Source organism: Microcaecilia unicolor, chromosome 2 (assembly GCF_901765095.1).
Source record: "Microcaecilia unicolor chromosome 2, aMicUni1.1, whole genome shotgun sequence".
Lineage (NCBI taxonomy): Eukaryota > Metazoa > Chordata > Amphibia > Gymnophiona > Siphonopidae > Microcaecilia > Microcaecilia unicolor.
In genome coordinates, this window is record NC_044032.1 from 233,227,660 (window position 1) to 233,254,238 (window position 26,579).

Below are 26,579 nucleotides of genomic sequence, written 5' to 3' on the forward strand. Positions count from 1 at the left end.
TTTATTAAATATCAAACTACAAAGTGGTCACTATATGGTACATAGCAATGAATATTCATGAGATATATATGCATACCAAGGAGGCAGCATAGGCAAATCAATTTGATGCATATTCATTGTGGATATCCTGAAACCCTGACTGGCTGGGGCTCCCCCTGCACAGGTTTGAGAATCACTGACTTAACAATATTCTGTAATGTACATGCTTAAGTGTGTGAGCCCAAATCATGCTCTGTTCTTGTGTAAGCCCCTCTTCCAAACACAAGAATGTATCCAAGCAGTACTCATAATAATTTCTCCACTTCTGTAATTCATGAGATGGCAGCACTGAACTGCTACACATGTTTACTTGTTCTTTGGAATCGCTCTTCACCTCAGTTGGTGAGAAGTGTCTGTATGAAGAGGCTGTTTTGCTATTGCTTGTGAAATGGAAGCAAGCTGTGAGAGCATTCGTTAGTGTGATTTAAGAAATATGCTGCGATAGAATTTCTGTTTGTTGAAGGAATCCCTCCAACTGAAATTCATTGCCACATGAAGAATCAAGCATCTCAGCCTGAGGAGATCCCAATTACAGCTATTAAGATTTATCAGGAAGTACCGGGGGGGGGGGGGGGGGGGGGGGGCGGAGAAGACCTATGACCACCTAGCAATATACAGATTACTGTCTCTCATGGCCCACCTGAGAACTAGAATCTGAGGTGGTCCAGTCAGCCAAAATAAGCATATGCATAAGCTCAAGTATAGGGAATGCTTTAGGCAGTTTCCAGTGTGCTAGCCGTCCCTGGAGCAGAGACTGAGTGACTCCAAACTATAAACATTCAGAACCTCAACAATAAAGGAAGTTAATTCCTCTTGGGGGGGGGGGGGGGGGGGGGGGAAACATTAACAGCTGTAGAACATCTTCCACACCAGAATCTCTCCCTCCTCAACTCCCTCAGAAAAAAATTGGAAGGTAGCGAAGCTGCTGACAAGCCTGATTCAGACTGAGGGGGAGATGGAGGATCAAAAGAGCCTGTCTTAAAGACAGGTTCCAAAACTCTCCTTTCACAGAATCCAATTGCAGAAGCTAAAAATCTTGCAAGGACCCAGAAATCTTCAACTGCCACTGAGAGAGACAGGCAGAAGATTATATAGACTATGTATACTGAGGAGACTTTTGCAGAATAAAGGCTTGATTCACTAAAAGAACAAATGTTGGAAAATGGTTTCAGAGACCCAGGAGTTACAATACAGTGAGAAACCTTACCAACACATGTATCAGGTCCAGAAATATGCCCAGCTTGAAAAGGCAGCACTGATCCTGCAGCCGTAGGAACTGAATCATCCTGATTTAAAATAGTCATGGGAACCTGAAAACCTTGTCGGAGAATGTCAGCTGAGAGAGAGGCTGTGATTGCACAGCATTGGAAGACAACGCTTTGCCCCCCAAAATGCCTTCAGAACACTCTGTCATTTCCCCAACACTGTTCTCCACTTTGTACGGCAAGAGTAGTGCTGACAAGACTCTGCAGACATCGCAAGGAAAAGGAAGCAAAACTGCGAGTATGTCCAAAGAGGGAGAAAAATTTGAGGAAACACTCACCAAATCTCCAGGAACAAGTTCTGACTCACCACTCTGGCCCAAGGTATACTGGTAGCAGAAGAGTCAACCCCTTCCAACATTCAAGTAACCACATAAGCAGGCAAAGTTGCCATAATCCTTTTTCTCCTTTTTTTTTTTAATCTCTGAGGAAGGAGAAAGTGGCAAGATAGGAGTGAGGGAGGGGGAAAGAGAGACCTGGCACCACCAGGTGTACCCCCTAAAGCCAGCACCATTTACCGTAATCACCCCCAGGCTCTACTGAACCGGGAAACCCAACAGGAGCCACAACACAGATGAAAACACAACCTTGCGACTGACCACCTGCTGCTGTCTGGAGATAGAGATATAGTGACGAACCAAGGAACATAATGTCCTATAAGTTCAGTACTCCATCTCCACCTACTGGTAGATGATCAACCCACAAGTGTCTGGATTCATCTGCTGCAGGTGCCGCCCTTCACAACTGTTCTTTCACATTTACAAAGCATAATCCGTGTTTTCAATCAATCATTATAACAAACGCCTACTTTGATGCACTCCGAGTTGTATTTTTCCGACAGAAGAATGTGAAAAAATGTATAATGTGAAGATTTAAGCAAGGCACAGTACATTTATTCCAGTCCAGGTAGCGTTTATCATAATAAGGAGACAACAGAAGAACCATGATGGAAACATCTGAATCAAAGAAGTTATTTTTTAGTACATGTTACATTAAAGAAAGAGAAAAATATTTTCACTTACTGCAACACATAACATGGAGCTGTCAGGCCTCCATTCTGCTCGCTTGAAGGGTCCAAACTGTGAAGCTGCTTTTGCAGATTCCTTGTAACTTAAAATCAAAACACTGGGCTGTGGAAAAAAAAAAACAGCATTAGTGTTCTTATCCATAACCGGGAAACAAGGCTAGACTGTTCAGAACAAAAGCATCTCCTTGTAACATTTAACATGAAGTTCCAGATTCAAATTCATATAGTTGGCTCAATCTTTTGCCCTTCCAATGTAGACAACAGTGCACTTCTATAAGAGGGCATCTATTTAGAGCCTCTTCTATTAAGAAAAGTAGTTTAAAGTTAATTTCCCAGGTCTCCAATTAAAAAACAAAAAACAGGCACCTACTTTATTATGTGGAGGCTCATTTTCAAAGTACTGACTTACAAAGTTACATAGGTTAACTTTGTAAATCTATGTGCTTTGAAAATGAGCACCATAGTATACTAGTGTAACAAGGATTTTTTGTTGGTTTGTTTTTAACTTATGAGCACTTACACCAGCCATAGAGTTGGTGAAAATGCTTGCAGTTAGATTAGGGAAGCATGCACATATACATGAGCCTTGCATGCTAACATTTAGGCCAGTTCTGGAAGAAGCATAATGTGAGCGCCTACAATCTAGGCATATCTCTGCATAATCTATGCTAGTAGTTTAGACAGTCAAAATACAGATGCCTTCATAAACATGTCTACCACACACATACACGAAAATTAAAAGGTTTCTTTTTGACCCTGGGAGTTCTCCCCTACCTCTATTTCTTCCAGCTCAATTAAAGCCAGGCTGGGATCTGGCAAAAGGAGCCTTTTCATACTACCTGACAACTTTTTCCATATTTTATATACAATATTTTTGCACATTGTATAGTGATATTTAGCTATACTCAGGGTTAATTTGTAGACAAAAAGTAGATGGGGTGGGGCTAGGACTGTAGCTCAGCACAATACCTCATTTGTGGATAGAAGGTAAGCTGAAATGTACATATACATGGAAAATTCATAGATTTAATTTTTAAAAAATGTTAAAGAATATTATCAACAGGAGTACAATTTTGCAACATTATGAACAAAATCTTGTTCGGTGTTTCTTAACATTTTATACATTTGGGGGGGGGGGGGGTGAATTCTATAAATGGCACTAACTGGCTCATTAAATCTATTAAATTGCACAATGTTTGGCAACTTTTATAGAACCAACGGGTTTACACCACAGTGTTCTCGCCAGAAATTTTTGGCAGCCTAGTGCATGAAGGAGTAGCTAGGTGGGAACGGAGGAATACTACACAGTAATATAAATGTTCTGTCATTTATAAATCCAACCGCTCTCTCTCTGCAAACATTTAGACATTTAAATATATAATCCAGGGCAAAAATTCTGTACATTTAACATTAATAATGATATCTACATATATGAAAACTAAAAATAGTTAATACTGTAAACATAACTTAAATATCTGACATAGTATTGCAGTTCTTATGAGTTAAATTCCTCACAAAATTCCAACCTCCCCCCCCCCCCCCCAAAAAAAAAACAAAACAAAACAAAACAGGAAGGACATTTCTTCTTGGAAGTCCCCATACTTTGGTCACAGGCAAAAACAGCCACACAGGAGCCAGCTCTGTGGATCCAGTGTGTGCTGAACATCCCCAATACTGGACAAACTCCTTCACTGTGATCAGGGAGGGGTTATTTATATTGTATTGTGTCTGGCACCCCTAACTGTTCTGAAACGTTGGCACCAAACACAGATCACAAATTCTGAAAACAAAAATTGAACTAGTAACTGCAAGTCAAAAAAACAGCATTTACCACAACATTGGGGAGAGGAAGCAAATTAATTTCCTCTTGCACTTTCCACTCCCATCAGAGAAATCCTGGCATGACCTCTTAAGGATTAATAAATCTTTAGAGACGGGAGAGGTTCCATGGGATTGGAGAGAAGCGGATGTGGTCCACAAAAGTGGGGACAGGAAAGAAGTGGGAAACTACAAGCCAGTAAAGCCTCATAGTGGTGGTAGGAAAATAATGGAGCTGCTGCTAAGGAAAAGATAATTAACTTTCTAGAATCCAATGGGTGTAAGCAATTTACATCACCACAGGCAATGCTGCAGAAAACATGAATAAAACAGTTAATGCTCAATCTCACGCCTGAGATAAATACATCAGCATGTGCCATAGGGGTACATAATTTTTTGCGTTCCCACATACATTTTAATGTTCATTAGTATGTTATGTCACTTTGAATATTTTTTGAAGCCTACATTTTTTTGATATATGTATTTATTTACTTATTTATCTATTCAACTGGTACTGATTATGCTGTCCTTTTATGTTAATTTTTAGCATTATTTGATTACTAGTAAAAAAGCCCCGTTTCTGATGCAAATGAAACGGGGGCTAGCAATGTTTTCTTCTGTGTGCATGTGGGAGTGTGTGTGTCCCTGCCCTCTGGCCTCTCTCCCCTCCCCCCTCTGAGTCCTTCACTGTTACAGAGCCAGCGATTTGATTTCGTGCTCTGCTGTTTTCCTTCACTGACTGTGTTACAGAGAGGGCGGGGCAGACACTCATAGGGAAACCGGATATCTCGCCCCCTTCACACTTCCGGCTGGAGGCTTCATAGAACGTTGGTGTTGCCTTTTATAGAGAGAGATGATTTTATAATTTGGTCTTATTCATATATTGGTTTTGTTTGTTTTTAAAGAACATTTTAGCCCTGAAGCAGCCCTCACCGGGTGAAACACAGATGTGTCGGGCATTCCTTTTTAACTAATTTATTTGTTAATAAAGTCTCCCATTTTCTAACCATCATGTCTGCCTCTACATCTTAACTCCTTTTAGAATCCAACTGGGTGCAGGATCCAAGGCAATATGGCTTTACCAAAGGAAAATCCTGCCAAATAAATCTAATTTCTTTGACCAGGTGACTAGAAAACTGGACATGCGCTAGATGTAATCTACTTGGATTTCATCAAAACCTTTTGATACGATTCCTCACAGAAGACTCACGAATACGCTGAGAGAGCTGAACTTAGGACCCAAAGTGGTGAACTGCATTAGAAACTGTTAACCAACAGGTGTCAGAGGGAGGTGGTAAAAGGAATCCACTTGGATGAAAGGAAGGCGAGTAGTGGAGTACCTCAGGGGTCTGGTTCTGGAGCCAATTCTGTTTAATATATTTGTGAGACACATTGCTGAAGAATCAGAAGGAAAAGTTTGCATCTTTACAGATGACTCAAAGACAACCGAGTGGATACTGCAGAGGAAATAGAAACCATGACGACACATCTCCGCAATTAGAAGAATAGTCAAAGGTCTGGAAGTTAAAATTTAACACCAAGAAGTGCCGAGTGATGCACTTGGGATGCAGAAATCCAAAGGAGATATACCAGATAGGAGGAAAGAGATTGATAAGCACAACTCAGGAGAGGGACTTTCAGATGATGGTGTAAGAGGATCTCAAAGTGAAGAAACAATGTGATGATGAGGTGGTGGCCTTGGCCAGAAGGATGCTAGGCTGCAGAGAGGGGTATAACCAGTAGAAGATAGGAGGTGTTGATGCCCCATGTACAAGTCGTTGGTGAGGCCCCACTTGGAGTATTGTGTTCAATTTTGGAGGACATATGTTGCTAAGGAAGTAGAAAGACTTGAAGCGGTTCAGAGAAAATGGCATGGGGTGTGTACACAAGACATTTGAGGAGAGACTTGAGGACCTGAAGATGTACACCTTTGAGGAAAGGCGAGACAGGGTGATACCTTCCAAATATTTGAATGTCTGTATCAACATACAAAACTTTTCCAGAGACAGAAAGATGATAGAACTAGAGAACATGAATTTAGATTGAGGGGGGGGGGGGGGGGGGGGGGACTCAGGAATAATAATCAGGAAGTACTTTTTCATGGAGAGGGTGGTAGATACCTGGAATGCCCTCCCATTGGAGATGGTGGAGATGAAAATGGTAATGGAATTCAAAAATGTGTGAGATAAATACAAAGGAATCCTGTATGGGAGGGAGTGGAAAACATGAAAAAGGATCTGAGGAAGCTAGAAGAATGGTCTAAGGTTTGGCAATTAAAATTCAATGCAAAGAAATGCAAAATGATGCACTTAGGGAATAGAAATCCACGGGAGACGTATGTGTTAGGCGGGGAGAGTCTGATAGGTACAGGCGGAGAGAGGGATCTTGGGGTGATAGTATCTGAGGATTTGAAGGCGACGAAACAGTGTGACAAGGCGGTGGCCCTAGCTAGAAGGTTGTTAGGCTGTGTAGAGAGAGGTGTGACCAGCAGAAGAAAGGGGGTGTTGATGCCCCTGTATAAGTCGTTGGTGAGGCCCCACCTGGAGTATTGTGTTCAGTTTTGGAGGCCGTATCTTGTTAAGGATGTAAAAAGAATTGAAGCGGTGCAAAGAAAAGCTACGAGAATGGTATGGGATTTGCGTTACAAGACATATGAGGAGAGACTTGCTGAACTAAACATGTATACTCTGGAGGAAAGGAGAAACAGGGGTGATATGATATAGACGTTCAAATATTTGAAAGGTATTAATCCGCAAATGAACCTTTTCCAGAGATGGGAAGATGGTAGAACGAGAGGACATGAAATGAGATTAAAGGGGGGCAGACTCAAGAAAAATGTCAGGAAGTATTTTTTCACGGAGAGAGTAGTGGATGCTTGGAATGCCCTCCCGCGGGAGGTGGTGGAAATGAAAACGGTAACGGAATTCAAACATGCGTGGGATAAGCATAAAGGAATCCTATGCCGAAGGAATGGATCCTCAGGAGCTTAGTCAAGATTGGGAGACGGGGCTGGTGGTTGGGAGGCGGGGATAGTGCTGGGCAGACTTATACGGTCTGTGCCAGAGCCGGTGGTGGGAAGCGGGACTGGTGGTTGGGAGGCGGGTATAGTGCTGGGCAGACTTATACGGTCTGTGCCCTGAAGAGCACAGGTACAAATCAAAGTAGGGTATACACAAAAAGTTGCACATATGAGTTATCTTGTTGGGCAGACTGGATGGACCGTGCAGGTCTTTTTCTGTCGTCATCTACTATGTTACTATGGAAGGCATGGAACCAAACAACTTAGCAGTGATTAGATGGCAACACCAGTAGTTGGAGAACAAGGCCAATACTGGACAGACTTCTACAGTGTGTGCCCTGATTATGGCCAGACACATTTGGATGGGTGGGAGTTGAGCTTCAATGACAGCTTCAGTAGTTGGAGAACAAGGCCAGTGCTGGGCAGACTTCTACACACTCTGAAAACTCTGGGGCGCGGGTACCTCCTGCAGTACTTCCCCTCTTCCTCCAACCTGTAAGCCACCTGTGCATTTAGTGCCTCCATTTTCCCACACTACAGGTGCAATGCAGTGACACTAGTGCTCACCTCTCCCTATTAACTTGGTGAAACACAGCAGCAACAAACAGAAGCTAACACTCACTCTTCCACCACCGACAAACAATGCGGTCACACACAGCAGAGCCACACTGCAAGCACTCTCTGACCCACTACAAACTATCCTGCCACACCCTCTAGCCACTCACTCTCCAAGCAGCAAACGACAGTCTTCACAAACACGCTGCAGCAGTACACAGGACAAAGAGACAAACAGAGACTACAAACAGGTAAGGGAATGAAATATGAACTTGGGGACAGTGAATGGAGAAGGAGAGGGGGTGGGGGAGATAGAGGAAGGAGTAGTGGTGTCTGGGTTTGGGGGCTAGAAGGGGTAGGGAAAGCTGAAAAGGTAAAGCAGAAATGAGGCAGGTGAGGGTGAAAACGTTCCGACTACAGCACACAGACAAAGGTAACAGGTACTCAACAAACGCTCAGCTTTCTCTCCCAACAAAGCTCTCGCCACTCTCCAACTGCACAAAAGCTCTAATGGGTCTAAAGACGACTTCCCCCTTACCCTGGTCGCTTTTATTTCAGGTCTAACTAAGGGTGCCCATGTTCCCACCCATGCGAAACCATTTCGCCAGCCATTATACGCTGGGGGCGTCCATCTCGTAACACCGCCCATAACACACCCCCTGTGGGGACGACCATAGATGGGCGTCCTCACACTAAGGACATCCTTACGGCCCTGTTTCGATTATTGGATTTCGGCGACCTTCTTTCATGGGGATGCCCATGTGCCTTTTGAGTCTCTTTTTGGACGCCCTTCTCTTTCGAAAATGAGCCTGATTGGGTGACTGACTATACACTCATTCTGCATCTGGACTAGCTTGCTACACACACTGTAACTTAGATCAGTTCCTTATCTCTTGTTTAACTATACAACGAACTTGCCTTGAGTTTAACTAACCATCACAAAATTATCACAACTGACTCTCTACCATGCACCTTGTTCCCATCATTTATCTGCTCTTGGTCCCTCAGCTATATGGTTATACATTGACCATATCTCCTATTCTCCTTATGTTCATCCCCCATCGTTTTCCTCTCCATCCTTCCTAAGCACATCTCCCTATGTTCATTCCCTTCTACACTTAATCCCTCCTATTCCTTCTTACTTATTGATTAACCACATTATTATTATGCTTTCTACAATTTGTACACCCTTTTTAAAGACCTTGTTATCTCTTTTTCTTTTACTTGTTACTAACCTCAGGTAACCGCTGGGGTTTAGAGTCCCCCAGGTCTTTCACAATCTTCAATTCCTCTCCAAATAACAGGAGGCCCCGAAAGGGTAGCCTCACCAGCCTTTGCTTAGAAGCCATGTCAGCCGCCCAATGCCGCAGCCAAAGAAGGCGGTGGGCAGAAACCGCCACAGACATCTGTTTAGCCGAAGCTCTGACCAGATCATAAAGGGCGTCAGCCAAAAATGACAGGGCCGACTCCACCCGCGGGGCAACCTCAGAAAGGGTACCCACACCATCGGCGGGCTGTTCCACTGCCTGCTGTAACCAGGAAAGGCATGCCCGGGCTGCATAGGAACTGCAAATAGACGCCCTTAAGGCAAGGCTTCTTAGTACTTGCCATCCTAAGATTAACAGAGGAGGCCTCGCCTTCAGTAGGATCATCAATCGAGAGGGCCTGGAAGGCGTCAGTAATAAGAGCGGCAGCTCGACGCGGTGGAAAATCCGGACCGCACTGGGATCATCCAAATCCAGTGGCAAACAGACACCCTCCTCTGGATCATCCATCCTTGAGGGCCTGCCAGACACCTCAGACTTCCCACAGCCCGACCGGGGGGGGGGAAGGATATGCGCCACTTTCAGACGGGGAATTTACCCGTCTATGTTTAGCGTGTTTCCAACACTCGGGGGAGGAAATAACCTCTGAAGCCATCCCTGGGGCCTCAGCACCCGAAGGGAAGCCAGGAGGCAACACAGTGTCAGACACCTGCGGCAGAGCTCTTTTCAGCATGAAAGCCTTATGCATTAAAAGCACAAACTCAGGGGAGAAAAACTCACCCTGGCCCTCCGCCTCCGAATTAGGAAAAACGGATGTAGGAGCTCCTCTGGCAGCCTCTAAACGAGGTGTCCCCCTGCACTCAGACTCCTCCGCAACCGCGAGGGTCGAGACATGCGGTGCTTCCAAAATGGCACCCGTTGCCAGCTCCATCAAGCGGGAAGAAACATCGCTCGCCATGCTCATACTAGCGTGAGTGTCTAAGGAGCACGTTTTACACAGCCCCGCTGCTGATCTGCGTTTACCACAACGGGAGCAGCGCTTAACTCCTTCAGCAGCCATCGCCCGACTGGACGGAAATATGGCAATAAAATGGCGGCTTCGCACCAAAGCTTACCCCGTTCGGAACGGCGTCCGCGGGACCTTCACGGAGGAGCTGGGCACCACTCTCACCTCAGAAGACCGAGTCAATGAGCTCCAATCAAGCTGCACAGAACCAGAATCTCTGGAAAAAGCCTCAGAACAGCCACCCAGTAAAAGCGCGCTTTTTTTTCCCTTTTTTTAATGCTGTGAGGAAAGTTGGAGGCAGGCAGCAACAGAGGGATTACAGGAGGCGGGGGGAATGGGTAAGGCAGGGAAAGGGCGAACCTATATACCTTTAAAGTGGGCACCATCAGCCACAACACCCCTGCTCAACTGGCAGAGCACAGGAGCCACCCCAGGCAGTCTGAAATCCAGGAGCTGATCAGGCTATGTCCACACCTGCTGGGAGATAGAGAAATACTGAAGGCAGTTGGGGCTAGCCGTCCAAGAGGCACTATGGTTTTTCAGTGTTCTCTATCTGCACCTGCTGGTAGGCGGATACAACCCATCAGTTAATGGATTCATCTGCTGCTGATGACAAGAAAGAGGTTGCAATAATCTAGCTGCAAGATAGATGATTAAGGAATGAACTAAAATATTTATTGCGGATAAGTTTAGTAAATGTTGAATAGATCTGAGACGTAAATTTGTGAAAAGATCATTGTACTACTTTGGAGATCTGGACATGAAAGGATGAGGTAAATCACCCCACAGTTTGCCAACTTGCATTGGCTTACAGTGGCCTGGTGTATTAAGTTCAAATTTTGTTACTGGTTTTTATGGCCTTGAATGATGATGCCCCGGAGGCCACTGTGCATTGTTTGCAAGCCTACCATCTGTAGGGGTTTTCCTGCTATCTCATCTTTGCTGGTCTAAGGCCTAGTTAGGCCTAAACCAATATGGATTCTGTGGCCTGCAGCCTGAATGCAACATTTACCAGCTTTCTACAAAGGAAAACTGCTCTCTCACCTTTGCTGGTCTAAGGCCTAGTTAGGCCTAAACCAATATGGATTCTGTGGCCTGCAGCCTGAATACAACATTTACCAGCTTTCTACAAAGGAAAACTACTTCTTGGCACAGCTGTGCTGGTGACTTCATCAAGGACATGTCTATGTGTACTAGCCTTCCAGAGACAGAGTCTCTGGAACATCTGTGAACCATAGAGGAGAGCTTGGTCCTGACCAATAAGATGTTCTTGCTGGAAGCCCACAAGGCCTCTCTTTGTTATGACCTTGGGTAATCTGCTAGACAGAGGTACATGGTTAGTGACTGGTCCATGTTTGTCACCTGCTGGATCCAGAGGGCAGTGTCAATGCTGGGCATGAGGGAGAGAAACTCAAAAGAGAAGATTTCATGGTGTATAGATCTCTCTCAGGAGCTAGAGACTGGTTTGCCCGAAACACCTGTGAACTGTATCTCTGTGCACGCACTGCAGAAAGTCAAGTTCAGAAGCAGATCTGTGGCTTTCTCCCAAGACTGTGTAACCAGCTGCTCACCATGCAAGTACATCAGACTAATACCTGACAAATAGGCTTGCAGGAGGAATTCTGCTGGAGCCAGGAGAGGAGCCAAATCATCACCATCCGAAGTCCAAACCTAAGGACTGCAAGGGTGAGACACAGGACTTTTCCTCTTATGATGCAGGTTTTAGTTAGTTTTGGTTTTTGTCTGTGAAGGACTGGTTGTCCCAGGACATGTGGTCATTCGCCTACCTTTGCTGCTAAGTTGGCAATCTTCTCAGGATATACTGATAATCAGTATTCTTGTAGTGTACAGTATTTTATTGTTGCATTTTGCTTTGCCATATGGCCAATTATTATTTTTATATCTATAATAAATAATATTTCCATTCTGGCATTGTTCCTTTCATTGGTGCTTGTCCTATGCTTGACAAAAACCTAAGGACCACATTTAGGTACTGTCATATCCTTAGCAAAAACAAGTCTAAAGTATCTACAGTACCTTACATATTGAGGGCTCGTCCTATGCTTGTTAGCGTTCTGTCCCTTGAAGGAATTTACTGAAGTGCTACTGTGCACATCATGTGATCTCATCCAATGGGTTGTTAGTGCTTCTTGTCTCAGAAAGGCAATTTACTGTGTACCTACTTGGGACTTTGTGTCTGTTTCCTGTCAGAATTGTACTGTGTGCTGCTGTATACATATTGGAGTAACTGTGTCCAGGACATTTTGCTGTGTGTTCTGTGTGCACTATGGCACCTTATGCACTTTTCTTGTCTGAGCCAGAGAGTTCTCTGCCTTGTCCAGGGTTGTGCCTGTTTTTGGCTAGTCCCTGCCTTCTCATAAGTATTGCCACACTGGAACAGACCAAAGGTCCATCAAGCACAGCACCCTGTTTCCAAATATCTGGAAAGATCCCAAAAAAGTTCAATATATTTTATGCTGCTTATCCCAGAAATTAGCAGTAGATTTTCCCCAAGTCAATTTAATAATGGTCTATGGACTTTTCCTTTAGGAAGCTGTCCAGACCTTTTTTAAACTCCACTAAACTAACCACCTTTACCACATTCTCTGGCAACGAATTTCAGAGTTTAATTGCACATTGAGTGACAGCGCCGGAGCTGCAGTATCATAGACTGGCGCACATGTGGACAGTGGACTTACAGGTGACAGTTACAACACAACAGATAAAATCCCACATTTTGCAGATAAGACAAGCCACAGCCTTTGCTACACATTGGGAATTACAATACAAAATGGCTCTGCGTCTGCACATACCGCCAAAGAGAGCCTTTGGGAGAATGTGCAAAGTGTGGCGTCCCTGGAGCAACTGTTGGTCACATGTTTTGGACTTGTGTTGGAATCAAGAAATTCTGGAAATTGATCATACTACTACTACTACTTAACATTTCTAGAGCGCTACTAGGGTCACGCAGCGCTGTACAATTTAACAAAGAGAGACAGTCCCTGCTCAAAGAGCTTACAATCTAATAGACAAGTGAATGGTCGGTCCGATAGGGGCAGTCAAATTGGGGCAGTCTGGATTCACTGAACGGTAAGGGTTAGGTGCCGAACGCAGCATAGCCTACGTTGCCAAAATGTGGGGACAATCGTGGCACTATGACTCGTCTCTACTCTTTGGACACCCCAAACTAGGGGCGAAGCCCAGAAAAGAATACACTGCATTTATACTACGTGCAATAATTGTGGGTAAGCAAACGATCCTGGCTGTCCTACCAATACCCCACAAGGCAGCAGTGGCGTACACGTATGGTGCACCTGTTGTGCATGGAACGCATGGCCATAAAAGATTTTGACTCTAAGAATGGTAAGAGGTTCCAACAAAGATGGCACCCATTCTGGGACACTATGACCTCTGTGGTGCGCAGTTATATGTTGAACTTTTGAGTCCCAGTGCTACGCAGGAAATAACGGAGGGCAAAGGGGAAGGGTTGATAGGGGGTGGGGGAGGAGATGGGAGGGGTTGGTAAGGGGGAGAAAAGAAAGATAGGTTACTGTGTTTAGTTGATTATAGTATACTGCTTTGTACGGTTGGAGTTCTCCAATTAAGGGAAAGGAGAGGTGAAAGAAAATTGTGGTGATTGTGGAAATATTGTTGATATACTGATTATGTCTGAACAAAAGTGTCTTGTACTTTACTGTCTGTACGGTTTAGTCAGTCAATAAAATAGATTTAAACATAATTGCACTTTGAGTGAAGAAAATTTTTCTCTGATTCGTATTAAATTTACTACTTTGTAGCTTCTGCTCATGGCCCCCAGTCCTAGTATTTTTGGAAAGAGTAAACAAACGAGTCATGTATACCCGTTCCACTCCACTCATTATTTTATAGACCTCTATCGTATCTCCCCTCAGCCGTCTTTTCTCCAAGCTCAGTTGCAATGTGATTCTTTGCTGGCTGACAAATGAAGCTTAGCAGGTCATGTTAGTTAGTTGCAGTCTCTTTTGGATCAGAGGTTTGCGGTTTTGAACAGGGATTTATTGAAACCATACACTGACAAGAATTCTTTCTGCCCATTCACTTTGGCACAGCCAATCTAGAGTTAGAGACCCTCTGTATGAAACATGACACTCTCTCTGCTAGTTTTCAGCATGTTGTTTCTCAGAACAATGCTTTTTCCTAGTTTCTGACACATTATGCTGAGGAGTTACAAGTTCTACACCAGGAACTGCAGAATGTGATATGTGAAATGGAATTTTTACATATGAAGTCCGACAGCAGCTCTGGTTCACGGACTGACAGCTCTACTACTTCTTCTGATTTTTTCTCTGAGGTCTCCGTCCCTGTCTCTTCAGGGCATGTCTTTCGGACTATCTCACCCTGACCCCCTGAGCGAGTTTCTTCTCAGTCTAGGGTTAGCTTTCACACCGTTTGCCTGGGGAGTGACTTTCCGTAACCTACAATACCTTACACAACTTCCGAGAGTCTTGAGGTCTTAGGATGCCTACTTTTTGATGGTTTATTTATTTCATTTGTATTCCAGATTTTCCTTCATTGCATCAGGTCAGTCATCAAGACAGCCGCTTATGAATGTTTTCAGTGGCTGGACCTACATCGTGGAATACCCTTCCATTGGAGTTGTGACAGATTGCTGGATTGTCATTGTTTAAGAAATGTCTGAAAACGTATATGTTTTGTGAGGCTTTCTGCTGAGTTTGTTGCTTTTTCTTATTTGTTGTTCTGTTTGATTATTATGTATTAGCTGTAACCCACTTAGATGTTATAGATAGGTGGGATATAAGCAATAAATCCGCTCACCACTATGAATCTCATTTTGGATGACTGTCATCCAGTGCTTTGAGCTGTGTCTTACACTCCTGAGGGGAGATCTCTCCAAAGCAGCTCAAGAGATTCAGAAATTATTCCTTGGCAATGGCCACTTCTAATGCCTGCATAGGCTGCAGCTGATCTTTTCAAATTGTCTGTGCCAAAGCATACACTGTTACTGCTGGCCCAGCTGTACTCCCTTAAACTGGTCTACTAAATTTAGCTATCACCTTTACATAACTTGACCAAGTTCATGAGTAGGAGGCAGTATAGCCATGGTAAACAGAGTAATTCTAGGACTGAGACACCAACTCTTGATACCAATGTGAGGAGCCCAGGGGTCAAGGAGTTGCACACTTGTGCAACCTCAAGGTGGCTGCCTGGAGAAAAATCAGAAAAAAAAAAGTCACCAACGAAATTGAGCTAACTTTGACCATCATGGACTCTTGGGCCAATGCATTTCAACTAAAACTCAATAAAGAAAAAACACACACTGTCTTGTCCTCTCGTCCCAACACAACACGGACAATCCCAGGTCACACCCTCCCTATTTCAGACAGCCTGAAAATCCTTGGCGTCATAATAGACCGCAACCTTACACTGGAGAGCCAAGCAAATTACACCACAAAGAAAATGTTCCACTCAATGTGGAACCTCAAACGCGTGAAACAATACTTCCTGAGGGATACCTTTCATAACTTGATACAATCAATGGTAATAAGCCACCTACTGCAATGGAATCTATGCAGGATGCAAAGAACAAACCTTAAAGAAACTTCAGACTGCTCAAAACACGGCAACTAGGCTCATATTTGGAAAAACGTGATTTGAAAGCGCAAAACCCCTCCACGAAAAACTACACTGGCTCCCAATCAAAGAACGCAAAGCCTTTAAAATCTGCACCATGGTCCACAAAATTCCCTATGGCAAAGCGCCTGGATACATGACAGAATTAATCGACCTACCAACCAGAAACGCCTCCGATTCAATATGATTTTTTTTTTGTACCCCGAGCTTTCCCACTCATGGCAGGCTCTGTTGGATTATTTGTAGTAAATAATTAGCAGATTTTTATACACACAGCTTCAGCTTTAGAAATGTTAATTTCTTTTCTTCATCTCTCTCACATACACCCCAGAATAATTCACTGCTGAGTCACTTTAAAGTTGAATTAACAAAACATCTGTTTACTCACAGTTTTAGTTAGATTGATATTCAGGCAGGCTTATATAACATAATACAATACATTTGGATTATCAGCTCTTTCCATGTGCTTAGATGGTAATGGATGCTCACACCATAGATCCTCAAGTTAGGAGAGACCTTTAGAGCTCCATGTGCTGTTCCTAATCACACCCACAGGAAGTTGCATGGGTGTGACCTCTCTAGGCAATTCACATCAGAGGTCACAGAGTAATCACAGAGAAAGAAAAAAAAACAAAACATTGCTGACAGAAAATGCATGTAAAACACAATACATTACTCCAACAGGCTCAATGCAGCTTACATGGGGCAATGGAGGGTTAAGTGACTTGCCCAGAGTCACAAGGAGCTGCCTGTGCCTGAAGTGGGAATTGAACTCAGTTCCTCAGGACCAAAGTCCACCACCCTAACCACTAGGCCACTCCTCCACTCATATCTAAACCTACACTATCCAAGCTGTAAAGGTCTAAAATACAAATCTACCTATGCATCCAGCTTTTCCTACATAAGCACACAATTGTGGAACGCACTACCAAAAGCCTTAAAAGCAACTTACGACCACCTAAACTTCCGGAAAATACCAAAAACCACCCTGTTCAAAAAAGCATGCCCTCCCGATCCAACTTAAAGGACTGACCTTGGTTACACAAGAAGACCGAAGCATGTATGAACACAACACTACTCTCCCACTTTACAACTATTACTGTGACTTTGCCATTTAAACTTCATCTTATCACAACATCACATTGTATTTGTTCACACCGGAAACAGCAAACGCCTTTCCAGCACTATGTAAGCCACATTGAGCCTGCAAATAGGTGGGAAAATGTGGGATACAAATGTAACAAATAAAATAAAAAAATAAAAGTGTGTGCTGTATTCTGTATTCAAAGTCTCTCCAAGGCTTCTCCACAGCATTTCCATGATTCCCGCTATTTTAGCAGTTGCAATGAGTATACAGGCAGCTGTGTGGATTCTACCCATTGGGCAGCATTTTCGTGATAACTATTTTGCTACTAAATTATGGAATTCAATCCCAATCCAAAGCATAGATATATACCTGAATTTCCTAAAAGCTTTAAAAATGTATTGGTTTGGTAAATATTTCTGATGTATATGACTTCTTGATTGTATTTGATTATTGTGTCATTGATTCTAATTGGATATAAGCAGGATATAAATGTCAGGAATGGATTGGGGGCTAGCTGCTTTTATGCCCACCTGATCTCAGTCTCATACCGCCTCCCTTCTGCTTATCCTGTCAGCACATGCCCACAAAACAGACTCTTATTCTTCCGTGCTTACAGAATGCCACCATCACCATTCTACACTCTCTGATATGAACTAGAGGAAGCGTAAGAGGTAGTCCTTTGGAAGCATCCATATGGCTGTCCTCTCCCTGGTCTGCTTGGCAACAACAGTGAGCACACCATTACTCTGGAGGTACTGTGCATACACCTACTCGCGGCCTACTCTTCAACTTTTCCACTTCATCTGTGTCCTCCTGCATCAACCTACCTACTTCTCTCGGACCATGCACCTGGCGCACCACTGGTCACCAGTCAGAACCATGGACCTCCCCCTACTACCATCAAATGACCTTTCCTTACTAAAATTTAAGTTTGGTGTATTGCTTTTAAAACTCACAGACACCATCAGGATCCACACAAAGGCAGGAATTACAGTATACAGGTTAGGCAGCCAGGTTGCAGATCAGCGTTATGTGCCCTCTATCCCAAAAAATTAAGTTTGAAAATGCTACACAGTGCCTTTAAACCTCCTTTTACACGCAGTGTTCCACTTTAATCATTGTTTACCTATGATTCAGAACAATTTCTCTTTAAGAATGTATTGTGTGGGGAAAACTGGTATGCTTGATAGTTTTTAATCATTTAAACATCCATGGTCAAACCATTTGCCATATATGACTTCACATAGTAAAATGGAACAAGCTTATATATTAAAAAATAATTTGAGAAATGTGTTGCTCTTGATTGTCATTTTTCAGTCCTCACATTCAGTAACATCAATGTGCTTTTCTATTCTGGATTGTGCATCAAGCTGGTGTAATGTCCGCAGTGTAAACCAGTGTCTGGACTCCTTTATCTTATACTTAGTAAGAATCTATATTGTTCTAGTCTTTCTAACTAAATACAAAATGGGAAATCTCAATGCTACTTCCTCTTGTTACTTGTGCACAGTTTGGGAAAGTATAAAAAGCTGGTAATCGTGATGTTTTTTTCCTTTTACATGTTCTCACAAAGTTCCCGTCTCAGAGGATATTCAACCACATCTGCACTGAAACTTAAATGTGCCAGACTTCTTGAGAAGTTCTGGTTAAAATGGCTCTCCCAGTTGTCTGCCTGTGCTTGCAGTTCCTAGGACTGCAGGATAATAATTTTCTCTGTGTTCAGAAGAGGGCTGCTGATTTCAAGCTCCCAACAATACCCAGTGGACATCATTAGTTCACACTCATACACCCAAACTTTAGTTTTCAGTTTCGGCTGCAGTTTCGGTTTCAGACGAAACAGGAAAAAAAAACAATTTGGTTTGGTCGGCCTCTAAAGGTGGTGAGCCTTTATCCTTCAACTTGCCTAACCAGACCAAGGTGCTATTCTTTATCAAGCAAAAGCATCATTCCTTAACATACTGAAGTCGATATCCCAAAGGGCCATGTTTACTAAGGTGCGCTAGTGTTTTTAGCATGTGTTAACGCTAGACAGCATGTCTCTAGCATTGGCACTCGCTAAAAACAATAGCATGCCTATAGCACGGCTTAGTAAACAGGGCCCAAAATCTGTATGCAGCCACTATTGGATGTTGGCAGCAAAAGTCGTCCGACTCCTCCCCACCCCAAACCTTTTAAATATTTATTTCTTTTAACATTTATATCCTGCGTTTTTCCAAACAATGTTTAAGTTCAATGTGGCTTACAGATGCAAATATTTAGAGAAATACATACTGTATAGTGCAGTTGACTGCAATTAAGCAATAATGTATTTTTACAATCTTATAAGTCAAAACAGAAAAATACGTGAATTGTTTCACAATGTTACAGAATGATTCAATTTCAGTTTAGGGCTAAGAAAGATGTACAGAAATATTCCAAGATGATATAAGATTGGATTAGAATTAATCTTTTTGTTGTAAGAATTTTTAAAAAGAAAGGTTTTTAGTGGTTTCCAGAAGTTTTTTATAATCCTGGCCATGGGAACACACAACCTTTGGCTGTATAAGTCACTTGATGGCCAAAGTTATGTGGTTTAAAACAGGGGGGCTATTCAGAAGGCTAAAAAGTTATATGATGAATTTCAACCACTCTCCTTAAAAGTTTATAATACTCTCACTCGACTGCAGTTTCCCTACTTCACTCACCCCAATTCTGTATCCCTCTAACTCCCAGTTAGAATCCAAATTCTGTCTGTCCCCAAAGTCACTCTCCTCCCACACACATACCCAAAAGCTTGCTCCCCTTCCCCCACTGCACATCATCAACCTTGCTCTGCTCCCATGGCATATCCCAAGGTTGTTCTGCCTCCTTACCCACATGGTACACCCCCACCCTCTGTTCCAGTGACCCTCTTCCCCTCAGTATTTACCTCAGCCTAGTCTGTCTCCTCTCTACCACCACCTGCTCTCGCAGCATAATTGGTGCAAGAACAACTGCACATCAGGCTATGTTGTCCTCCGCTCCACTATACAGAGGCCTTTGACATTCAAATGAACAGTCAGACCTAGGATGGTGGAAGAGGAGGACGAGGTCAAAGTGTAGCTGTATGCTGCCACCTCTTGCTGTGGAGAGGACAGCTCTTGACATCAGTGCCTGTATGGAATTCACATATCAGAGAAAGTATAGGTATGTATCTGAGGTATATGGGATGTGCTTGAAATGTTGTGGAGAGCTGGAGAGTTGTGTGGAGTAGCCTAGAATGAGATATTTATTGGCTGAGGGGGAGCGAAGGGGGGCTTGTGTCATTGTGTTTTGTATGAGGATGCTGTCTTACGGAGGAGCAGTATGGCATGGGGTTCTTGAGATGTTTTGTTGTTTCAGAGGCAGGTGGGCAGTGTGATGTAGAAAGGTATTGATACATGTTAAGTCCTCCTGGGGGATTTTTGTGTAATGTGGTTTCACACATCACTCACAGATATACCCATTTACATGCACTACCAGTCACAACACACAGATTATGTATTTACTAGCCGTTAAGCCTGTAAAAACGGGCGAGATTTCCAGCTACCCTCCTCGCTGCCGCTCCCTCCCCCCTCCGTGCCGGGCCCCCTGCATTGACCTGACAGTGCCTCTCACCTCCGTGTGAAAGCGCTACAGGCAGCAGCAGATCGCTCTGCTGCTGCCTGCAGCGCTTCCACAAGGAGGTGAGAGGTGCTGTCAGGTCAATGCAGGGGGCCCGATACGGAGGGGGGCGGGGCGGCGGGGATGGGGGAGAGGATGGAGGTTGTTTTGCGCGATGTTCCTTTCCAGGCGGCAGCGTCCAACAAATTGACTCCGTTTCCCTCTCTGTTCCGCCCTCTGACGTCATGACGTCTTGACACGAGGGCGGGACAGAGAGGGAAGTCTGTACTGCGCATTTGCAAGTGAGTACGGTCACTTGCCATTTATATGTTTGATTTCCTTTTCCACTAGTCCACCAAATCCTTGGTACTCAGACATACTTTACCACGTCTCTCACTGAATCCTCAATACAGATGTGTCTGTGCATGGAGAATAGGGAAACCCACCATTATGTCACAATGTAAATGTGGACGTTTCAACTTGCTTTAATGGGAAGGGCAAAAAGTTATGTTCGTGCAACCTAATTGTATAGGGTGGTAGAACAATTGTTTATTCATTTTTTTCCCCACTGTGGCTCAGTCTGTGTAGTTTAGATCCACATCCTTTTCTCACATATTGTCCAGAGAATTTCAGTTTAAAACTACCCCCACCCCATCCACTTGCCTTGTATTAAAATGTGTTATTTTAAGAAGAAAATGTTATGTTCTGTATTTCAGTCATTTACCTGATGTGGCTCCTAAAGGAAGAAAGTGAAGTACATTACAAAAGACTGTCTAGACTTTGTGCAGCTGTGTAACTGCGGGGCTGACTTGGCACATTTGTTTAGGCACTTGATGCTGAAGGGGTTGAGAAAGAATGGAAAAAGAAAAAAGTGCCAAGGAAAGCAGCCTGTCTGAGACCATGACTAGTGGTGACCTAAACCAGGGGCCAGTGCAAAAGTATTATGCACCCTAGGTGAACCTACAGGCTTGCAACTCCCTCTCCTTTGATTATCTTTCAGGCCTCTAGACCTGCCCCATAAGAATTTGATAATTAAACTCAATCATGATTAACCCCTCCTACAATGATCTTAGAAGTGCGTAAGTGAACAACCTACTCTTTAATAGTACAGGGCTGAACTTTAAGTAGTTAACTCTGTGATGAAGTAATTAAATGAATCGCAATTTTTAAAAAAAGTCACAATGCAAGGTCAGTCTCCTCCATAGGCGCCCGGTATAAGAGGCTTGGGGAGACTAAGCCCTCCCCAGCCGGCAGTCACAAGTTCTCAACAACAGGAGCACGATGGATCAGCTGTTTCTCTGTCTTTATTCTTCTCCGTTCCGTTCTCCTCCTCCAACCAGTCCCGACTCCTCTCTTCTTTGCAGTGCTGCCTGCGCCCCGTTTCTCCTGTTTCCCTCCCCCGTGCGCCTCAGTCTCTTCAGCCTTCAGGGCTGGCGGCTGCTGCCCTGCCAACACGATCGAGTCCTGACTCCTGAGTGCTCCCGCCTTAATCGCTATTCGCTACAGTAGTAGCGAATAGCGATTGTCGATTCGCGCTGACTCATCTGCTGCCTTCAGCCCTCAGCCAGTCAGCCTTCCCTACGAGGGCGCTCCTGTCATGATGCAACTTCCACAAAGTCGGGAACACGCGGGCGGGGCCGTCACGGAGAAGGCAAGGCTGGCTAAGAGTTTCCACCCACTTCCTTCGCTTCGATGGTAGAAGACCATAATAAATTCAAAAGAAAATTGTGGCACGCACCACACATTGAGAGGAAGTGCTGACTCTGAGGCAGGTTTTAAGTCAAAATAAAAAAATGAGTATTTTGTTTCATGCAGATCTCAGCCCATTTAGTTATGTTTAAACAAAAGAGTCTCTTTTGTTTAAACATAACTAATGGGCTATAAGCCCCTAATGCAGTCCATTGGTTTTCTTATATTTTGTTTGTGATAATAACTTACAGTATACTGTGCCAAAATTGAAATTTGAAAACTTATCAATCTATCCCTATCTGGTCGTTAATAAAAGGAGCTCATTTTTGGGAATACTATCCACCCAGTGTGGCTGTCTGATACTAGTGTTCCCAGACCTAAATTGTGGCATGCCGTACTTGGATTTCAGGAGAGGTGCTGACTCTGAGGCAGGTTTTATATTATAAGTCAAAATAAAAAAATAAATATTTTGTTTCGTGCAGATCTCTTTTGTTTAAACATAACTAAATGGGCTATAAGCCCCTAATGCAGTCCATTGGTTTTCTTATATTTTGTTTGTGATGACTTTTATTTGTACTTATTTTTTTTCTATGTGTTGTCAGACAATTATGGATGTAAGCCCCACCCCTAACCCCACCCCCTTTAGCCTCCCCAAATAGTTGGGCCACCAACCGCCTATGGTCTCCTCCAAACATCTCTTCTGCTCTCTTCCACTCTCAACACGTCTTCTGTGCAATCCAACACCTCACCCCCTCCCCTGCCGCATCAATCTACCTTAAAGGTGGTTTTGTGTTGACCCTTGCCAGTGGCAGCATTGCACATATGCTGCCTGCTCCTAAGTTTTCCCTCTGACTTGTCCTGCCCAGGCAGAAACATGAAATGTCATCAGAGGAGGCGGGACAGGCCAGAGGGAAAGCTTCAGAGTAGCGTTGCACATATGCTGCCTGTGGCCTGCCACTCGGAGGACCAGCAGAAGACCACCTTTAAGGTAGACCAGCAGGGGTATTGATTGGGGGTGGAGGTAGATACTGAACCCTAGGTGTGAGCTGCTGACCTTCAAGCAGAACTGGAAGGGTCACCATTGGAAGCTAGAGAGAGAGTGAGCTCCAGAAGCCACAAGATGAGCTTGGTGCTGCTGCTCACATCAAATTTGTGTTGCTGCTCATGGGGGTGGAGGAGAGAGAAAGAGATTAATGGACCCCAGGAAAGAAAGATAATGGTCTGGGGGAAAAGGAGAGGGAGTGAAGGTTGGGAAAGGGAGAGATGTTGGATCTGGGGGTGGAAAGGAGAGAGATTATCATTCATTTAGAGAAGGGAAGGAGCGGGGATGGGATTTTATATACCACCTCTCTGTGGTTACAATCAAAGTGGGGGGGGGGGGGGGGCTGGGTAGCAGGAACTAATGCAGTACAGCAAAGTTACTCACCTGTAGCAGATGTTCTCCAATGACAGCAGGACAAGTATTCTCACATGTGGGTGATGTCATTGACGGAGCCCTGGTGTGGACATTGTCCAGTATTCTGTGAATTTAAGAAGTCTTTGGCAGGCCCTCACCATGTATGCAAGAGAGCCTTCCTGCCTGCCTGAGTTGTGCAGGACCCACAATTGGTTAAAAAAGTATACAGAATGCAACTCCTAGGGGTGGGAGGTAATGTGAGAATATGTGTCCTGCCAGAGATGAGTAACTTCACTTTCTCCAAGGACAGATTCTCACATGTGAGAATCCTAAAGCTACCAGGCTCACTGAAGACAATGATCAATAGGGACTTGCAGTGGCAGGGCCAACAAGAACCAAATAAAAACAACCCTGTTGCGAAGATGCAGCCTGAAACAAAGAATGGAGCTAGTACTGTGCAGTACTGCGACCAAACCGGCTGTCATATTGAGTATTCTGCTCAAGGTAATAGTAAGATGTGAAAGTTTGGTCTGAAGACCACGCTGCAGCTCTACAAATCTCTTCAATGGAGGCTGACCTCAAGTAAGCTACCGATGCTACCAGGGCTCTGATATGAGTCATGACATGACCCTCTAGAGTCAGACCAGCCTGGGCATAAGTGGAAGAGATGAAGTCTGCTAGCCAATTGGATACAGTGTGTTTTACCAATGGTTGACCCCATCCCGTTTGGGTCAAAAGAAATAAAAAGCTGGGTGGACTGTCTATGGGCTTTAGTCCACTCCAGGTAGGTTGTCTATGGGCTTTAGTCCACTCCAGATAGATAAAAAAGACTTGCTTGAAGTACAGGGTGTGCTTTTACCTGGATGGGCATGAGGTTTCAGGAAGAATGTTGGAAGAACAACTGACTGATTAAGATGACTACCCTAGGAAGGGAGCTTAGATGTCTGCAGAGAACTACTCTGTCATAATGAAACTTTGTGTAAGGTGGATCCGCTGCTAGGGCCTGAAACTCACCAACTCTGTGAGCCGAAGCAACCAAGATCAAAAATAAGACCTTCCAGGTCAAGTACTTCAGATGACAGAAATCAAGTGGCTCAAAAGGAGCTTTCATCAGCTGGGTGAGGACAATGTTGGAGGTCCCCTGATGCAGTCAGAGGTTTTACAAGGGACTGTGTCAAAAGCAAACCTCTCATGAAATTGAACCAGAGGCTGTACAGAGATGGGTTTACCTTTTACATGGGAACAGTAGGCGCTAGTTGCACTCGGATTTTCAGACTAGACTTAAAAAGGTACAGAAGGTACTCTAGTAGTTTTTGTGTATGATTCAAGCCTTTTGGAAGATTCTTTACCTGGAAAGCCTGGGGGTTGGGCCAGTTAGGTTATCACCTAGAGGATGGTTGTTGGACCAGTATCAGGATTTTGGGGTGCACAATAAAAATTATAAATTGTTAGTTCGGAAGGCAACAATGCTGGGTAAGAGAGTGATATTGGGGGTATGGACCAGTGATCAGGTACCTTCATATTGGCATTGGAGGAATAGATTGCATAACCTTATGATGTTAGAGTTACAATATGCCCGAGTGACATTCAAGCGGAAACAACAATTTCTGTCCGTTTGGAATAATTATATCCAATCTTTGTCCCACAGAGCCCGTAGTTTGGTATTGAACACGTTTTCATGAACATCATCCAGGAACATGGGGAATAGGAAACGGATGGGGAAGGAGGATCAAGAAGTACCCCCGCTTGGAGAACACAGAGCTGAAGGGAATAGAGGGGGAGATGGGATGGGGTGGGGTTTGGTACTTATAAGGGGACACCACAATATTGGGTTACATTGGGAAGGTTACATACTACATTCAGAGTAATGTGCTCCCCACAGAAACTTTAAATACATGGAATGGGGGGGGGGGGGGGTTTGGAAGGGTTAGGAAGGGAGGAAGAGAGGGGGGGGAAGGGTTGAAGAATATCCTGCATTCAAAATAGATAGGACTGTATTTACAAAGAGATCCACCAGTTTTATAAGAGCTGGGAACGCTCCTGTCCATCTACCCATCCATACTACCATTACAGACATACTATAGGACCCTCTTCTACGGGATCCTGGGGGCCATCAGAGTCCAGGCCCCAAAGGATACAGCGGAGGGGTGGATGGTTTTAGGTGAAGACGAGAGAGGAACAGTAATAAGGGGTCATGTATAATAGGAGAATGAGTTGAAGAAGGAAAGAGGATAACGGGATGGGGGGGTGTCAGGGAATTGGGGAGAAAATGTTGGAAACAGATTACTGGAAATTGAGCTCTGTTATTATTTTGTGTTCAATGTTATGGAATATAATGAGTGCCTTGTTGATGGAGCATTGTACAGTTGCACTTTCAATAAAAAAAACGTTTAAACATAAAGACTCTTGGTGGAGTCTTTCCTGAAAACCAGCAGGATTCTGGAGAAATCCTCAGGCAGTTGAAGGGATGCAAATTCTATGCTCTCAGTGTCCTGGCTATGAGGGCCAGGGACCGGAGATTAATCATTTTTGGGGAGTCTAGGAGCTTAGGATGCATAAGATACTACTCTCTTTCTGCGTGATGAGGGTCAGAAAACACTCCCATCTCTATGAATCTTTAGAAGATAACTCCAGAAAAAGAGGGAACCAGATCTGCATAGGCCAGTAAGCCAATCAGGATCATGGTGCCGTGATCCTGCTCGAGTTTCAAAGTTTTCCCGATCAGAGGGCTAAGAGGATACACGTTGAGGGGGCCCTTCCCTCAATCCAGGAGAAAGGCATCGGACACTAGTCTCATGTGAGCTGAGTCTAGAACAGTACTGAAAGACTGTTGAGATGAATGGCAAAAAGATCAACTGAGGGAGTGCCCCACTGCAGTTGCATCACTATGCTCAGTCTGTCTGCTAGACTATTGTTCTTGCCCGCCAGGTATTTGGCCCTGAGAACTAACCCATAAAAGGAGGCCCACTGTCACATCCCAAAGGCTTCCTGACACAAGGGTTAGGAATCTGTACCTGTTTGTTGACATTGTGCATGGCAACCTGGATTAGTATAATTTGGTTCAATATCTCTTCAAACAGACAACCTCTGATAGCCTTTAGAATGTTCCAAATTGCCCTGAGCTCGATTTCAAACTGAGTCTCCTGAGCAGACAAGTGCCCTTGGATATGAAGTCCATTTACATG

General features: G+C 44.1%; 1 protein-coding gene across 3 annotated transcripts in view; it reads right to left on the minus strand.

Moving 5' to 3' along the window:
• Window positions 1-26,579, minus strand: part of RIC1 (RIC1 homolog, RAB6A GEF complex partner 1) — a 195,493-nt gene that overhangs the window by 145,237 nt on the left and 23,677 nt on the right. For all 3 annotated transcript variants that reach the window (XM_030193794.1, XM_030193795.1, XM_030193792.1), the window contains exon 2: window positions 2,324-2,431. In XM_030193794.1, coding sequence (XP_030049654.1) covers window positions 2,324-2,431 — 108 coding nt within the window. The remainder of the gene's footprint in view (window positions 1-2,323; window positions 2,432-26,579) is intronic.